At 57.7% G+C, this 21,389-nt stretch overlaps 5 protein-coding genes across 5 annotated transcripts; 3 read left to right on the forward strand and 2 right to left on the reverse strand.

The window, feature by feature from the left end:
- Positions 1-603: 603 nt before the first annotated feature.
- Positions 604-8,670, reverse strand: THITE_40673 (polyketide synthase; the record flags this gene model as incomplete). The annotated part of the gene is made up of 8 exons (XM_003649194.1): positions 604-1,199; positions 1,242-2,517; positions 2,604-2,888; positions 2,964-3,247; positions 3,359-3,773; positions 3,819-7,475; positions 7,560-7,779; positions 7,847-8,670. 8 exons carry the CDS (start codon positions 8,668-8,670, stop codon positions 604-606), a joined length of 7,557 nt encoding a protein of 2,518 aa, XP_003649242.1.
- A 322-nt stretch (positions 8,671-8,992) lies between these two features.
- THITE_2107710 (uncharacterized protein) lies at positions 8,993-10,266 on the forward strand. Its single transcript, XM_003649195.1, has 3 exons — positions 8,993-9,239; positions 9,299-9,455; positions 9,523-10,266. Exons 1-3 carry the CDS (start codon positions 9,126-9,128, stop codon positions 10,170-10,172), a joined length of 921 nt encoding a protein of 306 aa, XP_003649243.1. The 5' UTR covers positions 8,993-9,125; the 3' UTR covers positions 10,173-10,266.
- Positions 10,267-11,432: 1,166 nt separating this feature from the next.
- Positions 11,433-12,222, forward strand: THITE_40285 (uncharacterized protein; the record flags this gene model as incomplete). Its single annotated transcript, XM_003649196.1, has 2 exons — positions 11,433-11,856; positions 11,936-12,222. Coding segments are annotated over 2 exons (711 nt in total), but the record flags the coding sequence as incomplete, so codon positions are not given.
- Positions 12,223-15,158: 2,936 nt separating this feature from the next.
- On the forward strand, positions 15,159-16,374 carry THITE_2107713 (uncharacterized protein). Its single transcript, XM_003649197.1, has 2 exons — positions 15,159-15,808; positions 15,868-16,374. Exons 1-2 carry the CDS (start codon positions 15,364-15,366, stop codon positions 16,275-16,277), a joined length of 855 nt encoding a protein of 284 aa, XP_003649245.1. The 5' UTR covers positions 15,159-15,363; the 3' UTR covers positions 16,278-16,374.
- A 353-nt stretch (positions 16,375-16,727) lies between these two features.
- On the reverse strand, positions 16,728-19,069 carry THITE_2107714 (uncharacterized protein). The gene is made up of 2 exons (XM_003649198.1): positions 18,439-19,069; positions 16,728-18,347 (listed from the first exon to the last, which is right to left on the reverse strand). The coding sequence occupies exons 1-2, from the start codon at positions 18,699-18,701 to the stop codon at positions 16,862-16,864; spliced, it is 1,749 nt and encodes a 582-aa protein (XP_003649246.1). The 5' UTR covers positions 18,702-19,069; the 3' UTR covers positions 16,728-16,861.
- Between the last annotated feature and the right edge of the window lie 2,320 nt (positions 19,070-21,389).

Genomic DNA, 21,389 nt, shown 5'->3' on the forward strand with positions numbered 1-21,389 from the left:
TCCCTCAGCTCGCACCCCGCGCATTCGCGATGGTGGTGCATTTTCGGCGCCAGGATCCCGTCCCCCGGTTCGGGGACGCGAACCAACTGTGCCCGACCCTCGAGCCTCGGGTGAGCTGGCCTTGCTGGCCTGGCTCGCTCATGCTGTCGTGGCCCAAAAGATCCGCCAGTTCAACCACACCGTGGTCGAACGCTGCGCTCCACTTGCATATATAGGTAGTCACAACCACCAGTAACGCTCACGTGGGTGCCTTAGTTCTGTAACACCGATATTGCCCTAGTCCTTTAGCTGGAGGCTTCCTCACTGGTCGGCTCACAACTATAGGGGAGACCAAGGGTACTCGCTTTGCTAAAGGAAACGCTATAGGCCAGTTCCTTAAAGCACTGTTCGACAAGAAGGAGATATATAGTGCTCTCAAGTACCTTAGGGAGACCATCGAGCCCCTAGGTATCTCGAAGGTGGAGGCCAGTCTCCGCTAGATCTGCTATTACTCTGCCCGCTCTTAGGCCTCGCTTCGGTGGCTGGGAAAAGGGAAGACTCCCGTAATTTCAAAGTGAGCACCCAACCCACTACCTACCTACATAAGCGCCGCAACTCTGCCCGTTACTGTGAACCACGGCTTTCAGCTGCAGCTGCAGCCTGGGCCTGCAGACCATTCTGGCTTATCTTGGCTACCACCTTTTCTCCTAGCTCAACTAGTGACCTGGCTCCCGTGACATCCAGAGTGCTGACCTCAGCACCGAGCCGGGCCCGGATCCAGCCACGGAGCTCCACCGCGGAGAGCGAGTCGAAGCCATACGACGACAGTGGCTTGCCAACTTCGACTTCAGTCTCCAGTCGCAGGATGCGTGCCGTCTGCGCTGCTAGCGCCGCCACCGCTGCCTTTTCCAGGGCCTGCGCACTCGCGGTAGTGTTGCCCGACGCCCGAAGAAGCGCAAAGGCCTGGACCGCCGCACCCACGACGCCCTCCGCTCCGCCGATATCGTCCTCCTGTCCAGAGCCGACATCATTCCTGCCGTTGGCCCCGCTCAACACATAGCCAAAGCGCGGGTCGTTCTCCAGGTCGCCGCCCGTCAGGGGATGCGCGATTCCCGTAACGAGCTGGGAGTTTGCACTGAGGGGTCGCGCCTGCTGCTGCAGGATCGACACGGTCAGGGCTGTCCGCAGGGCCTGTTCGTTTAGTGGCGTCCACAGGGGATCTCGGCGGAAGCGATCTGCGAGACGGGACCCAGAACTGTGACTCGTGCCGTCAGCGCTGTCATCATCCTTGCCGGCGAGGGCCGCCGCCTCTTGCTCGGCAATGTAACCGGCGTCGTCCACTGCACCGAGGTCGAGAGCATGTGCGGGCAGGCCCAAGGAACGACGATGAGCAGCGAAGGCGTCCAGAAAGGCGTTTGCTGCGGCGTAGTTGGCCTGGCCCTTGTTTCCCACCACGCCCGAGACGCTCGACAGGAGCGTGAAGAAGTCGAGAGAACGTGATGATGACGACGACGACGACGATGACGACGATAACGCGTCTTCAAGCGAGGCACGGTGTAGGTTCCATGTTCCCGACACCTTGGCAGCGACGGCGTCCCGGTAGTCTTCCAGCCCCATAGCCTGGAAGGGCTTGTCTTTCAGAACCATGGCCCCCTGGATAACGCCAGCAATTCGTCGAGGGTGAACCGACTCGAACACGCGTCGCACAAAGGCCATGTCACAAACGTCACCCTTCTGCCCAGTCACCTCGCATCCATACGAACGACACCCGCGAACGATGCGTGCTGATGTCTCATCATCAATGCCGCTCCTGCTGCAGACGATGAGATGACGCGCCCCATGCCTCGCCATGTGCAGAGCAAGGCTGCCGCAGAGGCCTTTGATGCCTCCGACGATCAGATAGGAGACATCTTGGCGGAGCTTCAGGGCTCGTGGCAGAGGCCTGATGGGCACCTGGACGCTCTTTGACGGGCCCTTGGCGACGACCAGCTTACCGATGTGTTGACCCCGCCGCATATAGGCCAGGGCCTCTGAGACCTTGTCAAATCCGAATGCGGTGATGGGCCGGATCGGCCCAATATGGCCGCCCTCGATGAGCGTGAATATCTCGCCCATCAGCTCCCCCAGCAGGCGCGCGTCCTTCAAGGTTCTGCCGGACGAGAAGTCCAGCGCTCGGAAGGAACAGTTTCGACCGAACGGCTCCATCGCCAGAGCATTGCGGTCCAGGATGTCCCGTTTGCCGATCTCGATCATGGTGCCACCGTCGGCGACGATCCGCCATGACGCGTCGAGCATGTCTCCAGTCAAAGAGTTGATAACGACATCCACGCCTCGGCCGTTTGTCATGGCCAGGATCTCCTCTGCAAACTTGGAGTTCCGCGAAGAAAACATGTGGTCTTGGGCGATCCCGAACTCGGAACTCAGGAAGTCGCGCTTTTCGTCCGTACCGACGGTGACGAATACTTCCGCCTTTTTGTACTGCGCGAGCTGAAGGGCGGCCAGTCCGACGCCACCCGCAGCGGAGTGGATGAGAACGGACTATTGATCACACGTCAGCTTTCGGCGGCTTTGCCCACGCAACGGAAGACATTGAAGGTTGCACAACGGGGAAGAATCTTCCTCACCTGGCCCTCTTGGAGGTTCCCCAGATGAAGGAGGGCTTGGATTGCTGTCGAGTACGCGAGAGGGATGGTGGCGGCCTCTTCAAAGCTCATCCAAGATGGAATAACGTGGACACAATGGGCGATTGACCGAATGCGATTTGCGTAGAAGCCCTTACCCAGCACGACAACCCGGTCCCCAACCTTAACCTTGGTCACGCCAGGCCCAAGCTGCCGAACCACGCCGGCACATTCACACCCGATCATGTGCTCATCTTCAGGTATGATTCCCATCACAGCCGCGACGTCCTTTTTCAAGCAAAGGCCCTCTCGTCAGTAACCATGGAACATTAGGAGACGGGCATTCCGGTCTGCGCAACCTACCTTGAAGTTCACGCCCACTGCCTCGACATCCACCTCGACATAGCCTTCCTGCAGAGGCTCTTCCTCGCACTCCCACCAGGTCAGGTCGAGCGAGCCCACTCTGTCGCCACGGAGACGCACCATCCGCTCTGTCTCCCACAGCCCAGCCGCGGTCGACGGGCCGGCTTGCCCAAGCAGATCGAATCGGCGAAATTCGTTCACGGGCGCATCCGGGACAAGGCGCGGCACCTCAAGAACGCCGTCCCTCCGCAGGCGGTACTCGGCCTCGGCAGCGTGGTCCTCCACTCTGCCACCACTGCCGTCACCCTCGCTACTACTACTCCTCCTACCCACAAGCTCCAGCAGCACGGCTGCCACGCCGCGCGCCAGCGCCAGCGGGGCCGCGTTGTTCTGACCTTCTTGGACTTGAACGCCCACCAGCTCGGCGTCCACGTCGAGCACTACGCGGGGCACCCGGTCCTCCTGGCTCGCCAGCTCGCGGCGCACGACGCGGAACAGGCCGTGCGCCATGGCCCGCTCGGGATGCTGGCCGGCCCCGCCGCCGCCCCCGGCGGTGAGCCAAAGGATGGGGCGGCCCGCCGCGAAGAGAGCCTGGAGCGCTGCCCACTGCGCTGGGGACGGGTCGGCTAGTACCGAGGTCAGCAGCTCGTCTGGGACAAGGATGATGCTGGTGTCGTCCACGACCGTGGTGAGCGTGTCGGCGGCGACGTGGGTCACGGTCCACCCGGACTGCGTCGGCGGATTGGGGGACACTGTCGGCTGCGTTGAGGCTTGTAAAGCCTCTGTGATGTCGCCAAGGATGATGGCCATCTGGGCGGCTTGGCTGCCCGAAAGGGGCGACAGGTGTGTCACCACGAGTGTCCGGTGCTGGGGCGGGGAGCTCACGGGCTCGCCGACCCCCTGCGCCGACCTGGGATTTGCATTTGCCGAGCTCCAAGCCCTGCGTACCTTGTAGAGATGATGCGTTGTTGTCCCGTCCTGGCTTGTGAGCACATGGTCAAGAAGACGGATCTCCGCCGGGCTCGTCGTGGTCTTCCAGGCTTCAGCATCGGCGCTGGCCAGGGAGGTGGCGGAGCTCGCGACATGCTCTCCGTCAGACTGAGATGTCTGAGATGCGCCATTCTCGAAATTGGGGTTTGACTCGTCTGAGGATGCGGCACGAGAATCTGTCGACCTTGCAGAAGAAGGGGAGATGAAGGTCATGATCCCAGGACCGTTTCCGGATTCCACGACGACAACAAGGCCGCCGTCGGAAAGAAGCGGCTCCAGATTTTCGCTGATAACGCCGGCGCTCTCAACTCTGTGAGGCGAATGCAATATCGCGAGGTCGTACTGTGCTGAGAGTGCGGTCTCAAGGCCAAGCCCCGGCTTCTCGGGGCTCGCCAGAAGGTAACCCACGTTGTGTCTCGCCGCGCCGAACTTCCTCTGGGCGGCGACCAGCCCCTCGGCATCCGAAGACGCAAAGTCATACTGGGAACACGCCTGCCGCGCTGCTGCCTCACCAGCGTCCAGCCAAAGACTCGATACATTGCCGTCCGTGCCGCCGTTGAGGTTGACTTCAAGGACCCTGAGGCGCGGCCGTTTGTGCGCGAGCAGATCGATCACGGCGCTCACGGGGAGCCCAAGAGCCCCGAGCTGGGCCTGGGTCAGGAGTGTGATGTCAGGCTTCCATTGCACCGAATCGAACACGTGCGCGTCGGGCTTCGGATCGACGTCCAGCTTCACGTAGTGGAGACCCTTGAGTTGCACCAGCAGGTCTCCCGTCTCGGCGTCATACGTCGAAACGTCTCCTATGATCCCTTTTGCCTGATCTGGCCGACCTCGTCCCGAGTATCTCGACTGCGCCAGGACCAGGCCTTGGCGAACCCCCTGGCGCGGGATCCGGTTGATGAAGGCCTCGTCGGCCAACGCGGGTATCTGGATTTCCTTGACGAGGCTGCGCTCGTTCGCCGCGTTCGGGGCCATAAGAGTTTGGAAGCACGAGTCCATGACAGCGGGGTGGAGAGAATAGTGCGACGGAGGATTCCAAGCCGAAGAGGGCGGCGTCAAGTCCACCATGGCCCGGCATGACCGCTGCCCACTGGTGGCCTCGAGCCACTTGGTCTTCTGAAACGAGGGGCCAAAGTCCATGCCCACTTCACGCTGCGTCTTGTGCCAGAGCCGGAAAGGCTGGGGAGACCGCAGCGGCGCACGCCTCTCGTCGTTCGCGGGCAGCCGCTCCTCGACGGCCTCTTGGACACGAATCATACCGGTACAATGCTCGACGATGGCGTCGTCTTTGGATGTAGAAATGCGAACTTCGTGCCAGCCTGAGTCGTCGCTGCTTCGAGCGAGCTTCGTGAGGGCGACAAGGATATGGACAGGTTCGCCCTCTGGCACCCTTAGGGCGCGGTGGAAACGCATGTTTCGCAGCCCGTAGGCGAGATCGCTCACGCGCACCGCCTCGGGTGACGCGTGCAGCTCGACTGCGCAGTGTTTCTGATACATGGCCTCGACGGCCATGGCACAGAACGCCGCGCCGGGCATCAGCACGTCGCCGCCCATCTTGTGATGCCGCAGCCACGGCACGTCGTTCAACGCCAGGCGTTTGTGCCAGATCGGGCTCGTCCACGGCGTGCCGAGGATCTTGCTGCCGAGCAGGTCGTGGGTGACATACCGTCGGAATCGCCAGTCCTTGCTTGCCGCGCTCTCGTACCAGTACTTGACTGAGTGGTTCCAGCGGTAACTCGGCAAGTCGACGACGCACCGCGGCGCAGTGTGATCCCCGCCGCCGCCGTCGTCGTTGTCGTCAGCCCCATTGACCGCCCCAAGGTCGATGGCCGCGCCGGTGATGAAGAGCCGGCCGGCCACGTTGAAAAGAGCGTTGATGGCGTCGGCACCGCGGGACCAGGCGGCGTAGTATGAGACATCTCCGGCGTTGGAAGCCGACTTGAGGATCTGTGATATGGGGCCGGCCAAGGCGCCCGACGGGCCGACCTCGATGATAATATCGGGCGATTTGTGATCTGGCTGTGAGAGCATCTCCTGGATGGCCTTGTCAAAACGAACCGGTGACAAGAGGTTGGCCTTCCAGTAAGACGTATCGGTGGGTGTCTGGTCGGTTATTTTGGATGCGGTCACCGATGAAAACATGCATGTGCCCCGAGATTCCGAGCAACCTTCGTCAGATGGATGCCGCACACGGAGGCCTTCGCGTTCCATCAGAGACTCGTACTCCGCGCCGACCGCGTCCATGTACCGCGAGTGATAAGCCACATCGACCTGCAGAAGACGGGCAAAATGGCCCGCCGCCTTGAGTTCCGCTTCCAAGGCTTCGAGGTCGTCTTTCCTTCCCGAAATCGTCAAGCTGCGGGGACTGTTGTAGCAAGCGATGGAGGCGCGCCCGCCGTACGCTCCCAGATAAGGAGCGATCCCGTCCGCGTCCAGGCCCACCGCCAGCATGCCGAGGCTCTTCTCCATGTTCTTCTCCCTCCGACTTGCTCGGGTTACGGCCCGACCGCGGAAGAAGGCGGCCTTGATGGCACCCGCGCGGTCGAGATATCCCGCCGCGTACGCGGCCGCGATCTCGCCCGACGAATGGCCCACGACGCTCGACGCGCTGACCCCCCACTTTTCGAGCACGGCCAGCAAGCAAATCTGCAGTGCTGTCGCGAGCGGTTGCGAGAGCTCGGGCTGCCGGAGGTGTGCGGCGTCCCGCGGCTCGGTCAGTTCCTCCAGGAGCGACCAACCCGGAGGCTCGCACGCCGCGATCCCCTGCAGGGCCCCGTCGAGCTCCGCGAGGATGGGCCGCACCGTGGAGGGGAACGCGCGCACAAGATCGCGCCCCATCTGCGACCACTGCGCGCCCTGCCCGGTCATCACAAAAGCCACGCGCGGGGGCCGGGGCGCCTTTTTGGCCGTGACGAAATCGGCCGCTTGGATCTTGATGGTCTGCTCGTTGCTGCCGCTGCTGCTGCGGACGTTGACAAAAGCACGGTGCCACAGATGCGAGCGGCGTTGCGAGAGCGTGTAGACCACGTCCCGGAGGTGGACGCGGACGCGTGGGTTGACGAGGTGGCTGCAGAGGGCGGCAATGTTTGCCTGGAGGGAGGGGGCATCGTTGGCCGAGAGGACGAGAGTGTATGGCCTAGTACTGGCACCGACGCCGTCCGCCGTGACATTGAAGCTGTGCCCGTCCGGGGCCCATTGCGAGATTTCGTCGATGGGCCGGATCGAGACCACGTGGTGCGTCTGGCCTTGGGTGTGGGCGTCCGACCCTTCTAGGACGGCGTGCGCGTTCGCGCCGCCGTAGCCGAACGAGTTGACGCTTGCGCGTCTGGGCTTGCCATCGGTGGCTGGCCAAGGGAGCATGGTTCGAGAGACCCTCACCTTGGCCCCGGCAAAGTCGATGTTTGGGTTGGGGTTGATGAAGCTGGGCGTTCCGGGGATCATGCCATGCTCGAGCGACAGGATTGTCTTGATCAAGCCTGACAAGCCCGCAGCCGGTTCCGAGTGGCCCACGTTGGATTTGATCTAGCAGCAGTACTTGTCAATACTTGACTCCTCTTCCAGGAGCAAAGCATCTGTGAGGCTGGAGGCAAGGAGTCAAGGACACACCGATCCGATGATGAGCGGCTTGGCGGGATCTCGTGATGCTGCGAAGGCGGCCTTGATTCCGGCTACCTCGGCTGCGTCTCCGGCTTTGGTTCCCGTCCCGTGGCACTCGAGATACTGGGTATCGTTGAGATCGACGATTCCAGCGTTGGCGTACGCCTTGCGGATAACGGCTGCTTGAGCTTCGGAGCTCGGGCTTCCGATGCCGTTTGTCCGGCCGTTGCTAGCGAAGAGGGGTCAGTACGAATGGAGAGTGAGTGTTCCTGCGGTCAAAGGCTGCTAGCCCGAACCTGTTGATGGCGATGCCGCGTATGACAGCCCGGATAGGATCTCGGTCTCGCAGCGCCGTCTCCAGTCGCTTCACAATCAGGCAACTCACGGCCTCGGCCTTGACATAACCGTCGGCTGCAGCGTCGAAACTGTGGCACAGTGCCGTCGGGGAGTGCGCCTGCCCGACAAGCGCGTCGTCGATGACGTGCTCGGGGCTCATGTACAGGTTGCTGGCGGCGACGATCGCCGCATCCGCCTCGCGCGACCGCAGGGTACGGCAGGCCATATCGAGAGCGACTAGGCTGCCTGAGCAGGCCGTATCGATGGTGACGCTGGGGCCCTTCAGGTTGAAGAACCAGCTGATGCGATTCGCGAGGATGGCGCGACCTACGCCGAGGTCCGTGTTTCCCGGCCGGTCCTCCGGGTCGCGCATTTGGATGTCGCCGTAGTCGACAGCGAAGGAGGCGACAAAGCACGCCACGGGCGCGCCGTTGATGGCCTCCATGGGTACCCCCGCACTCTCCAGCCCTTCGTACACGATCTCAAGCAGTTGGCGCTGGTTGGGGTCCGTCGCAAGGGCTTCAGTGGCCGCCATCTCGAAGAAGGACGCGTCGAAGTCGGCGAGGTCCACGTCCTGTTCCGAGAGGAACATGCCACCCTTGGAGCGCATCGTACCCGGCTTGAGGGAACCGTCCCAGTGGCCCGAGAAGTTGAAGCGTGAGGCCGGCACCTCGTTGGAGGCGACCTTGCCTTCTTCCAGGAAGTCCCAGAGCCTTCCCGGGGAAGAGTTCCCGCCGGGGAGGCGGCACGCCAAGCCAATGATGGCAATGGGATCTTGGGCCATGTTCAACGGGGAGCGAATCCGCTTAGCAGGCAGAAGCTTTCCTCTGGAAAGCTGCTGTTTGTCGTGTCTGTTTGCAGTCTTGAGGGCTTGAGCTGGGATATCTCTCTGCCATGAAGTGCACGACACACACCCCCCCCCCCCTTCCTCTTCCCCTTTCCTCTCCTTATTGGATCGCACCGTGGTAATCATGACCCATCGGTCTGGTCAGCACGAACATCAACCATACTTGGCCTTCCCTCCTTGCCCAATCAGAGAGGCCCTGACCGGTCATCGAGCTACCGGTTACATCTTGCTACACCGGGGCTTTCTCGTCGCTTATTATTAGACCGTTGCGTGGCGTCTTGCAGCGGTTTCTAGCAAATGAAACTCATTCTGCCTTCCTTCGCTCCCGCTGTTCGGGTGGTGGGCCCCATTTTGCTGTTCGACACCTTGCCTCCACCCCTTTTCTTCGCGCCATGGGCTCCTCCGCATATGAAGAAGTGGAATGCACAACCATCGACGGCATTGCCATCCGCGGATGGCTCTTTGCTGTTCCTGGGCCGGCACCGGCCATCGTCATGTCACACGGTGTACGAGTCCCCGCCTGTTGTTCTGACGCATAGCTAACATAATCGCATCGAATACCCAGTTCAACTGCGTCAAGGAGATGACGTTGCCGGACGTTGCCGAGTGGTTTCAACGCCGCGGCTACAATGTCCTCCTCTACGATGCTCGAAGTGTCGGCGCGAGTGGCGGAGTGCCGCGGAACCAGCCGGACCTTCTGCAAATGGCCGAGGACGTTTCGGGTGTGTCTCTTGCCCCTTTCCCCTTTCCCGATGTGCAGTACATGATCTCTTCCTGACTCGGCGGCAGACATTGTGACCTTTGTCTCAAATCTTAAGTGTGTCGACCCTCAACGCATCCTCCTCTGGGGCATGTCCTTTGGCGGCACGGTGAGCGGCTGCGCTGCTGCCGTTGATCACCGGCCCCGGGCCCTCATCATGGTGTGCCCCCTCTTCAGCTTTGTGCGCCCGGACCGGCGACGCGCGACGTTCGCCCGTCTGATCCAGGATCGCGTCTCGCAATTAGGCGGGAACGAGCCCTTGTCCCTACCACCGTTCAACAGCAACGGGGAGAACCTTGCGGGGTTCGGTGGCGCGGGGGGACCCGGCGGCCTGGAGGCGTACAACCTCATGCGCGCGGCGGCTGGGCGGGGCCACCCGGGCTTCCGGGATCGCATCACGTTTCAGACGTTCTACAAACTGGCGCTGGCACGGCCGAGGGAGCTGCTGGACATGATCGACGAACGGATGGCCGTCATGGTGGTTGTGCCGGAGCTGGACGATATTTCCAGCCCGGAAGAGCAGAGAGCGGCATTCGAGAAGTTGTCGACGCCCAGGAAGCGGCTGCATATAGCGCGGGGGAAGGGACACCTGTCTGTCGTGACAGGAGAGGGCTCAGAGGAGCTTCTGGAAGCCATGGACGACTTTTTCCGAGAGGCTCTGAGGGACGATGCCGGGTAGTCACCTAGTTTGTGACACTATTACTGTCTAGCGAGACAAGCCATGGCGCCGTTGGAACTCCATTTGGGTTGGCGGAGGATATTGATGTGCTACCTAGGTATCTAATCCACCCAATTGTACCCTAGACAACTCGCCACGGTCTCGTTTGGGGAGTTCTCTCATCTCACACTTCTACAGCAATTGGCTACTCAGGGCCGCAGGCACACGTCTTCTTGTTTGTCCAGGGAGCCGACTTCGGTAGCTCGACTCAGCAGAAGGACAGAAGGACCGTTCGCGTCTTCGGCAGGTATCAATCCCTGAGTCCTACGACATCCCACCCATTGACTCCGCCTGACGCTCTGCTGTGGCATGGAGCTCATTTTTTTCTCCCGATAACTAGGTAAGACCTACGTACATAATCATGTAATATGTATGATGACTTAGGGTAACATTCGAGAAGCGTGCCGATTACGCTTGGCCTAAGGAAACCAGATCCGTCAGCGTAATGCTTACGGCTTACCCAGTCAGCCTCTGCCTGGATGAGGCACATACACCTACCTAGGTACCCAGAATTCTTACCGAGCCGCCCCCCTCCAAGTCTAGTTGTTGGTTTTTCTCTCCCGCCGCATGCCTCAACCTGCTCATGGACGGCGGCGCATCCAGATCGGCTTGTGAAAGCCCTCCATCGCGCAATGTCAACCCAAGGCACTCGCTACCTACTTAACATGCGGTCGCGTTGGTTCGGCGTGTTTCACTGCGTCACGAACAAACTGATGCACCCCGCACGCGGGCTGTGTTGCTGTGCCACCTCCCTTCCCGTCTCCAGCCGCTTGCTCTGCGGTTTAGTTGCCTAGGTGATTGGAGAGGCTGAGTTAAAGAAAGTTGGAAGCCTCTGTCTCTCTCATCCTTTGGTGTCAAGGATGCCGTAGTTTCACAAGTTCGCAGATTGGTCCTCATCTTGACACCCCAGCAAAGACATTGTCCAGCGCTGAACCATCCACACAATACCTTCTGACCCGTCGCAGAAGCAGCTTTCCCTCGTCGGCATGGCGCTGGCCGATATTGTGTCCTGCGACGGTTTTCTCGTGAGGTTCCCTGCCATTGGTGTGGGCTTTCCAAGAAGACCATCTACATTCCCGCTGACTGACTGACTCTTCTCGACAGATCCTCCTCTGGGTCAGTACCGGCGTGTGCGTTGTCTGCTTCACTCTCCGTGCCTACATCCGCCATGTCTGCTTCGGCACCCTCCTGCTCGAGGACTGGCTTGTGGCTGGCGCCCTGGCCGTCTTCATTTCCAGCACGATTGTCTGGCAGCTGTACCTGCCGGACTTGTACAACATGGCGCACGCCGTCGAGGGCACCTTTGTCCCGGGTCCCACCTTCGTCCAAGACACGCAGGCGGCGCTCCGAGCGTGCGGAGTCATGTCCATCACGGTGTACATCGGTCTGTGGCTGATCAAGTCGTCCTTCCTGGCCCTGTTCTACCGGCTGGGCCACCAGATCCCGCTGTACCTGTACGCGTGGTGGGTGTGCGCCGCCCTCATCATGGCGTGCGGGTTCGCATCCCTGGGGCTGAACCAGTATGAATGCATGTTCGGGGACATCGACGTCATCTTCGCCACGTGCATGCTTCCGGACTCCCTGCACAGTGTCTACATCAAGGAGATCGTGGCCAGCGTGCTTGATGTCTTCTCTGACCTGCTGCGTGAGTCTTCCTCCTCCAAGAAGATGCAAGAGGCGAGCTAGCTGAGGTATTGATGGCTCTTCTTTCGTTCCTGTCCTAGTCATCATCTTCCCCGTCTGGATCTTGTGGAGCACCCACGTCTCCTTCCGCCAAAAGGTGGTCTTATCGGCCATCTTCTGCCTGGTGGGCCTGACCATCTCCATGACTATCGTTCGGGGTGTTTTTTCGAGGACCATCTCGGAGGATCCAAAGTACGCGTTGGAACAAATCAACATTGCGTGGGTGTTTTGGTTCTCGATCGAGTACCTCACATGTGAGTTTTGTTCCTTCCTTCTTCAGGTCTGTTTCCACATCCATTTCTCGAAGACTGATGTTGTGAACCTTTAGCCTTCCTGGTTGCCTGCGCCATATCCTTCCGGTCCCTCTTCGTCCAGCGCCGCATAAAACTTACCGGCGGAGGCGATCCGAGCCAGAAACGCGTCACACCGCCGTCATCGCCTAAAAATGGACGCTTTAGGTACTACCTCCACAAGCTGCACGATTCGCTCCTCACAACGGCGCGCTACCTCGAGGGGTCCGGATACGACCACGAGACGTGGAAACTCCCCATGCCGACGTCCGGCTTGATGACGGTCGACTTTTCAACGGACGAGGGCTGGCGCCATTATTATGAGGACGGCGAGTCATTGAGGGCGCTAAGGCCATCTGGGAAAAGTGTGACAGAGGTTGTGAGTGCGGCTTGAGTGAAGGAGTGAAGGTAGATTGTGCACATAGGTACGTTGTCCGTAGGAGCACGACTTAGTCTGATTGTATTTGTATAGAGCACTGGCACCTAGTCTTTCTGGATCCGTCTTTGCCCTCTGCATCCTTGGGGCGCCTGGCTTTCTTTTTCTCTTTCGGGTTGGGCCAGTAAGTACCCCGTTTGTTTTAACAATTCAGTGGAGTTTTTTTTTTTTTTTTTTTTTTTTTTTTTTTTCAGCACAGCTTCCCCGCAACTCAGCCCTACTAGAATATGAAGAGAAGGCATTGAATTGATTGAAATGAAATCTCATGGCTTTTCACGCCGATGTTCGCACCCGGTCCTCTGGTATGCTTGTTCTGGGTCTCTTGCTAACTGTAAAGGGTTAGTTTGGCGTTCGGAATTATGTAGGTATACTTGCTTGAGGTTGTCTTGATTGCCGAAGCAGTCAAGCAGGAGGGACGGGCCGGAACTTGGAAGCAAGGCAACTCCCGTCCCTTTTTCCGATGCAATATGCTGCAGGGGGGCCCGGAAAAATCTGGACTGATACTTGTATATGTGGACTGGTCAGTGAAAGCAACTACCACAGTAACTGCACAGTCGACACCTCGCGGAATGCAGCCGGGGTCGACTACCCAACCGAAAATGGCCCCCATCACGGTTAATAAGCAGCGGGACGGGACGGGCTCCAAGCCTCCCGTCGCCACCCACAGCGCGGCACCGGACTGCACTGCGACCGTCATACGCACGTTGGTTGCGGCGACATGGCACGGATCTGCAAGCCGAGGCAAGCTGACCTGAGTTGCGCCAAATCTTCGCCGCAGTCTCACATGATAGCTGATATTAAAGGGGGCCAACTGCAGGCTCGGGAACACATATGATGTGATGGAACCCTCCGGGTTTCCACAGAACCGTAGGCGGGTTGGGGGGCAAGTGCAGGACTCTGGGGCTGTTGGGCCGTGGGTACCTGGTAGGTAGGCCCGGTACCTACCTGGTAGGTAGGTAAGTTGCGGGGATCGGTGGAAGGTTGAGTTGAAGACCAAGGGGTACCTTATGTATTCGCCAGGCAGTAATTTCTGCGCCACTATGCCGATTCTTCTCTCGGACGCAGGGGAACTTCTGACTCTCAGGTATGCCAAAATACTTGTGATCCTAGATGGAGCCGGCCAAGGATGACCCGATTGCTCGACGTCGAGAGCAAAATCGCTTGGCACAACGAAGGTTTCGTTGTACGCTTCTCTCGATCGGTGAAACCCGGCCACATGAAACTCGCTCACGGAGTGCCTAGGGAAGCGAAGCCAGCAGAAGACTTCGGCCCGGAAACAGGAGAGGCAGAAAGCCGGAAGCGCAAGCCCCCAACTAGGTCAACTCGCGACGCCGTCCATTTCGAGCATCAGCGAAACGATCCTGTCTCCCGATGCTTTCTCCATGACCTTCGGGATCGACGAGCCACGTCACAACGGGGACGTTCGATGCCCCATGGAGGTGGATGCCCTGCAGGAGGACCACACGTATTCGGATCCTTTGGATCTTGGGGGCTTCTTACCACTACCTTCGCCATGCGACGGGCACATGATGGGAAGCGTTTCACTGACCGGTGGGGATACAACCGGAGCCGCCAGTCTAAGCCATCAGCAGCGAGATTCGACCACCCCAAGAGGCTCCCGCTCTGCGTCGCTCTCCGCCCCGACACTGACAGCACGGGAATCACAGCCACCTAGCCGAGGCCTGGACCCAGACCGCGGCTGGCTCGGGCCGCTCCACCTGGCAGCAGCAAAAGGCAACGACCGCATCGTGCGCATCCTGCTCGAGCACCGGACTGCAGACTGCAGCATCGACGAGCCGGACAGCGACGGGCTGACGGCGCTGATGCACGCCGTCCAGGGCGGCTACGAGGACGTTGCTCGCTCGCTGCTCGTCGCGGGGGCCGCAGTGGACGCTGCCGACAAGCAGAAACGCACAGCGCTTCACTGGGCGGTCCTGATGCGGCGGGAGGCGCTGCTCCGGCAGCTCCTCGAGCACGCCGTCGCGGCGGGCGCCAACCTGGATGTGTACGACGCCGAGGGAAGGACGCCGCTGCACAGCGCCATCGAGGTGGGTTTTGAGACGGGCGTGCAGGTGTTGCTAGAATTTGGTGTCAATACGAGGTGCCGAGCGCAGAAGTCGCGATGAGGAGACAAAACACCACCGCTGCATGGAGATGTTGCATCTTTCCGACCCGGGACCGCCGAGCACGGGGGGGAGACAGTCGGCCCAGGGCTTCCGGTCCTTACGGCAGCCGGTACGGAGGTGAAAGGAACCCCTGGAACTTCCATGTCTCGGAAGGCGTTGCGCCTCGCCAGTGCATATTTGTGCAGTGTTTTGTGGTGGGGCTCCAGCTTGAAAATGAATGTTTGGTTAGGAAACCGAACGGAATGACGCCCGGTTGGTTCGGGTTGCATTCATAACAGCTCCCGTTGCTTACTTTCCAGGCCGATGATAGGTAGGTAGGCTGCACTCTCCGTCCGCCATTTATTACCTCGGAGCAGGGAGGTTGGTGCTGCCGCTGCTGCGTTTTCATACTGTCGTCTCTGCTGTGTAACATCAAGGCTGCTCACCAACTCACACTGGTTGGATGATATGTACCTGACCTAAGCGGCCGCAAGGGCCATACAAGAACCAACCGTTGCAAAAAGGTGGTGGTGGCATGCGCCCAAGTCCTGTCAACGTCCCGCTCCTTCACGCTCCGACCAAGTCACACTCTGAATCCAAGACATAATCGTTCTTCGACGCTCTTTACCAACCCCAACATGCCAGTCGTACAGAAGAAGACAGTCCTAATCACGGGCTGCAGCGCCGGCGGCATTGGCTGGCACTTGGCGAATGCCTTCCTCAAGCGGGACTTCTACGTGTTCGCGACGGCGCGCGACACCTCCAAAGTGGAGGGCCTCGCGGAGCTCAGCAACGTGGAGGTTCTCCAGCTGGACGTTACCGATCAGGACAGCATCTTGCGATGCAAGGACACTGTCGCACAGCGCACCGGCGGCCGGCTCGACGTGCTGATCAACAACGCCGCGGCCGAGTTCGTGTGCCCCGTGCTAGACGTCGACATCGCCGAGTCCAAGAAGCTGTACGACGTCAACGTCTGGGGCCCGCTCGCCATGGTTCAAGCGTTTGCCCCACTGGTGATCGAGGCGCAAGGCGTCATTTCCAACCATACCTCCATTGCCTGTGTCATACCCATAGTATGGTCGGGTGAGTGTGTCGGCTGACGAGCTCCAGATTCAAAGATAGCTGGCTAATCAACACCGCAGCCGTCTACTCCAGCTCCAAGGCAGCTCTGTGGCGCATGTCTGAGATCATGCGGCTTGAGCTCGAGCCGCTGGGTGTGCGCGTCGTGACGGCTATGTGCGGGTCTGTCGACACGCCCATGTTCTCCCGGCCCGGTGGCCGGATGAAGCTGCCCGAGACGTCGTATTACTACGACGTACAGGATACGGCATACCAGGAGCGCATGGCCCATCAGCGCGCGTCGATGAAGCCCGATGCATTTGCCGAGCAGATTGTTAAGGACATTCTCGGGGGGGCCAAGGGCCAAATCTGGCGGGGCGTGTATGCTGGGCTTGTGCGCGTCGGAAGCCAACTGTTCCCGCAGTGGTACTTGGACTGGAGCTGCAACGTGGGGAAAGGCCTGGAGAAGGTCAAACGCCGCTCCCAGAAATGAGTCCCAGGTCAAGCAAGGAGGACGTGGAGGCATTTAGGTAGAGGTATCCTTGAAAAGATGCTCGTACTACTACATGGCCCTTGAGGCCTTGACTGTGCCACGCCCCAGTAAGTGGTGAAGCAAATCTTGGCAAGACCGAGGCCGTTATGATGCCGTCGCCACCTGCAAGCCCACCGTAGCCGACGACCGCCCGAGCCAGCCAGCCGCCTTCCGACCGGCCACGCCGGGGCAATCCGACCGAGCGCCGAAAAGGAAAGCTTGGGGTCAACTCCACCGCCAAGGGCATAGCTGCGGCATCTAGTCGCTGCACGGTAAACTCCGTTGAAAAGGCTAAAAGCAGAGTAAATGAACCGAAAGCTCCTGCCTCGCTTCCAAACAGTTTCCGCTATGTGCACGGTACACCACGAAAACTTCATCATTGAAGCTTCGCTTCAACTACTAGTAGCCTGTTAACGCGATAAAGGTATTCTCCGACCACACCCGTCCTGCCGCCTCGACGCAGACACACGTGCCTTCCACGAGTCGTTTAATTCTGCCTGCCAAAAACCCACAAGGAATTTTGTGCTCATTCATGGTGACGGTACTTAGTGACTAGTACTACCCGAGATACTGCAGAGTCTTCCATCTGCCGCAGGCTCCCACGAGGCATCGCTCCCGACCGCGGCATTTGCCCAGAAGAGATTCTCGGGGTCGTACTTGGCCTTGACAGCGCGTAGCGCCTCGTAATTCACGCCAAAGTAGTCCTCCTTCCAGTGCGGATTGTCCCACGTCGCCTCGCTCATGTACGTGCCCCCGCCAGGGGTTACCGCCCGCAGTCTGTCCTGCTTCTCGTTGATCCATCGCTGCCCGAAGCGGATGGTCTCCCAGCTCGCGTCCTCGGCAAGCGGGATGCCAAAGTTGAGCGTAAAGAGCGCCTCGCGCCAGGCAGGCAGCACCGCGCTGGCGCCGGACGCGGCTGCTGAGCCCACGCGCGCCTCCGTCACGTTGACGGCGACGCCGTTCAGCGCCGACCCGCCCACGGCGCTGCTGTTCTCCGCGATGTCGCGAAAGGCGGCCACCAGGGCCGGGAGATTGTCCCGGACTGCGGCCCGCGGGATCAGACGGCCCCCGACGGAGTCGTTGGTGCCGTAGTAGATGGGCTTTGCCCACGTGTCGAACCAGTCGGCAAAGTTAGGGTGGAGACTGGCTCGGTTGCTCACGAGGGTCACGTTGAGCGCGTCGAGCTCGGCGAACAGCGGCTCGAGCGGGCCGGTGACATCGTCTGCCGCTTCGGCGTCGGGCAGCAGGGCGAAGTCGAGCGCGAACTGTTGCGCTGTGAGAGTGAAGCCGGACATGTAGCCGTCGAGAGTGTCCAGAACGAGGAGGTGTTTCAGGAACGCCGATACGGCCGCCCAGTAGGTGTTCTCGTCTTCGTTGGCGAACGTGAAGCCTGCGCCGGCTGCCGGGCCATCTGGATACGCCTTGACAGTAACCGAGAGCACGACGGCGTAGTTGCCGGCTCCGCCGCCGCGCAAGGCCCAGTACAGATCGGCGTTCTGCGAAGGCGATGCAGTGATGTGCCTGCCGTCAGCGGTCACGACTTCCCATTCCAGGACCTGGTCGGCACCCAGACCGTACTTGGCCGAGAGCGGACCGTGGCCGCCGCCTTGGCTGAAGCCTCCGACGACGCCCACGGTCGGGCAGGATCCGCCCAAGACCCGAAGGCCGTGTGCGCTGGCGACAGGATAGAGGTCGGAGTACTGGACGCCCGCGCCAAGCCGCGCTGCGGGTCCGGCATAGTCGCGGCCGCGGTAGTTGAAGAAGGCGATGTCCTTGATGTTGTGTGTCCACAATGCCAGGGATCCCGCACCGCTCGAGCGTCCCAAGAAGTCGTGGCCCGTATTCTTGATGGTGAGTCGGATGTTGTTGGCCTGGGCAAAACGCACGCCAGCAACAGCATCCTGAGCATTGCGGACATCGATGGCGTAAACGGCGAGATTTCCGAGAGTACATGCCCCGCTGGGCCCATAGAAGGGGTTGCATGAGTTGTTCATCCAGTACGGTGACATGACATTGACCGGATCCGCAAGACTGGAGGGTAAGGTACCAGGTACGGTAGGTAGTCAGTCGGTCATGCTCGGGCCGCATGTGCTCACTCACTTCTCGTGCCCATGCCACTTACAAGGTGTCCAGGGATGTCCATTCGGCCTTGATGGCAGCGCATTCCGTGGCATCAAAGCCCGGCTCAAAGCAAGGCCGACCCAGAGGCCGACCTGCGATCAGTGACCCTCCAACGGTGTGGTTGAGTTGGGCCCACGCAGCTGCACTTGGCCATTTCGCGTCCCCAGGCAGGTACCGGCACTTCGACGATGATGCACCAGCGCGGCTGCTGAACGCACCAATGAGAAGTGCGAGTGCCGTTACCACGATCCGTTTCTGTTCCATGACCGACGTCGAGCCAAGCGAAAGACAACCATGGATAGGCGAGCCTCACCAGGTAGGGCAAGGTAGGCAAGATGGACAGCGTAATTGCTGCGTTTCGTGCTAATAAGTGTCCTAATAAATGTGACGACCTAGTTAGGTAGGTAGGTAGGGTATCCTCACCTTCTATGCAAGGCTTGGACGGCGGCCCGCTCCGGTACCTGCATTTCATCACACCCATCCATGGATAGGTACCTTGGCGGGGGCCGAGTAATACTCGGTCAGCCATGTCCTAACTTGCCGATTACTCCCTACCAGCAGCTACCCGTTGGCGTGATTACTGTCATCAAGTGCACAAGCAGTCATCATTGGTATGGTGGTGAGCCTCCAGCGCCATCCGGGACAAACTGGCCAATCACGGAAAAGGGTCATAAGCAATTCCATACCTGTACCCGAGGGCCAAAGGAAAAGTGGGTATTTTCGCAGCCCTCTCTTCTTCCAGAAGAGAGGGGCACAAAATTGCCGGACACCCTAAAAAAACTGGACACCTCCCCATCTAATTTTATATACGAACGCGTCCTAGCACGGGGGATCACAACCACGTCAACCGTATCAATTTGAAGCTATTGCCGCTAGCCAACTTACAAATAGTAATGTTTTTTATAGTGTTTTGATATACCTAGATCTTCGAACCTCCTGCCCGAGCTACGTAGTGTACACGCTGCTCGCTAGCTTAACAACGCCCTTGTGTACTACTATATCAACTACCTTCGAGGCAAGGCCAATAGCTATATAATGCCTTCTCTTCGTATTACGGCTAAGCGGTTCGGCTATAGCAAATCGCAAATTGCTATATATCTTAAGGCTCTTCGTGATACTGGCTCGCCGGCACTGAATACCTATTGTATCGCTAGGTAGCTATATACGTTTACAGATATAGAAGATAGTGCCCTCGATATATATACGGAGTGGCTATCTACCTTAGGATCCTTACTTACATAGGATCTTATCGAGGGCGCTACGAATCGCCTATAGGTATACTATGTTCCTCCTATAGGCCTTGTTAGCTACGCCTAGTAGGTACATTGGCGGTTTGATCATCCTATATACTTTATAACGAGTAGGAAGCTAGTGGAGGCTATACGACTATCTATTTAATAATAGATCGATAAGCTAAATAAGTTCTTTGACTACTACGAAGATGCTATTAAAAGATTTAAGATTATAGTAGCTAGTTGTTGGAATGTCGACGAGATAGGCTACTACTTAGCGATATTGAGCAGGAAGTTCTAGATCCTAGCTATTAAGACGAAGAAGAATAGGAAGGTTAAGGGTTATTCCTTAATATTAAAGGTCTACTATCTACTTACTATACTATTTTCTTAGCTAGAGCTCCTTGACCTCTATAATAGGGAGTCGATAACCTTGATTAGTTGTATCAATGCCATTGGCAACGCTATACTTATATATAGCATCTTTAAGTAGTAGCTAAACGAGAACTAGAACGTTGATAGCCTCGATAGCGAGATATAGTTCAACGCCTTAGAAATAGCGTTTAGTAACTACGATATTATAGCCAACTAGATCTAGCACTTTAATAGATACTCCTTCTAATACTATTCTATCGTTTAGGCGTATAAGCTTATATTCGAAGAGTGGTTTAGCTATAGCGTATATAGCTTCTAGAGCCTTAATAATGTTATAGAATCTAAGTAGAATAATATACGTTCTAAGGATCGTATCTACCGCCTATTGGTGATAGATAGCTTCTTAGGGTATTATACGTTGGATATCTATAAATATTACCTTGTATACGATATTATTATCGAGTTCTTACTACTATATTCATTGTATAAGACGTAGCTAATAGATATAGGTATATTCCAATATATTAAGAAGGTATATCAAATATACCTTCGCTAGGTAGTTCGCTAGGGCGAGCTAACCTTTATACGTATATAGTTCGTTGAGAACCTCTAGGTTCGTTGCCTTGCCTAGAGCTAAACCTATTACTAGTTCTAATATATAACTAGTAAATCGTTGATAAAGGCTTTATAAAGAATAGGATTATCTCTAGCTTTATAAGGTCAGGGATATAGCTATCGAACTATACTATCTATATCGCTAAGCTTAAAGATGTCGACCTCTAGGCTAATAGCGTAGTATATCCTTCGTTGCTTTCGAAGTAGGATCGCTAAGAGTTGGCTACTAAAGGCGTTGAACGCTTCTAAACTAAGTACAACGATATATTTAGCTCCCTAATACATTGTTATATCGTAGATATCGCTACTACAATATAAGAAGGTCAGCTTATATAGGAGTACCTTGCTATATTCGTAGTCGACAATAAACAATGGCTAGCATTGTATATTGTAAAGCGAGCTAGGGGGCATTTAGTCTAGCTATCTAGCATTGTTATTACTAGTATATCCGTTGAAGATATCTACTATATATAGGCTACTTACAATCGGAGGTATATAGAGGCTATTACTAAGGAATCTTATAAAGCAGTAAAGAACATTGTATATACTAAGGAAAAGGAGCTTAAGAAGGAGTAGATAGAGTAGAAAAAGATACTAAGCAACAAGGTTATAGGCAATGGCCGTCTATAGATAGTAACCTTCGAAGAATTCCTTAAAAAGACTAGCTAGACTAACGACATTATACCTCTTAATCCTAACGACCGTTCAATCTTTAATACGTAGTATAGCG

The sequence above is a fragment of the Thermothielavioides terrestris genome, chromosome 1 (genome assembly GCF_000226115.1).
Source record: "Thermothielavioides terrestris NRRL 8126 chromosome 1, complete sequence".
In the NCBI taxonomy this organism is placed as follows: domain Eukaryota; kingdom Fungi; phylum Ascomycota; class Sordariomycetes; order Sordariales; family Chaetomiaceae; genus Thermothielavioides; species Thermothielavioides terrestris.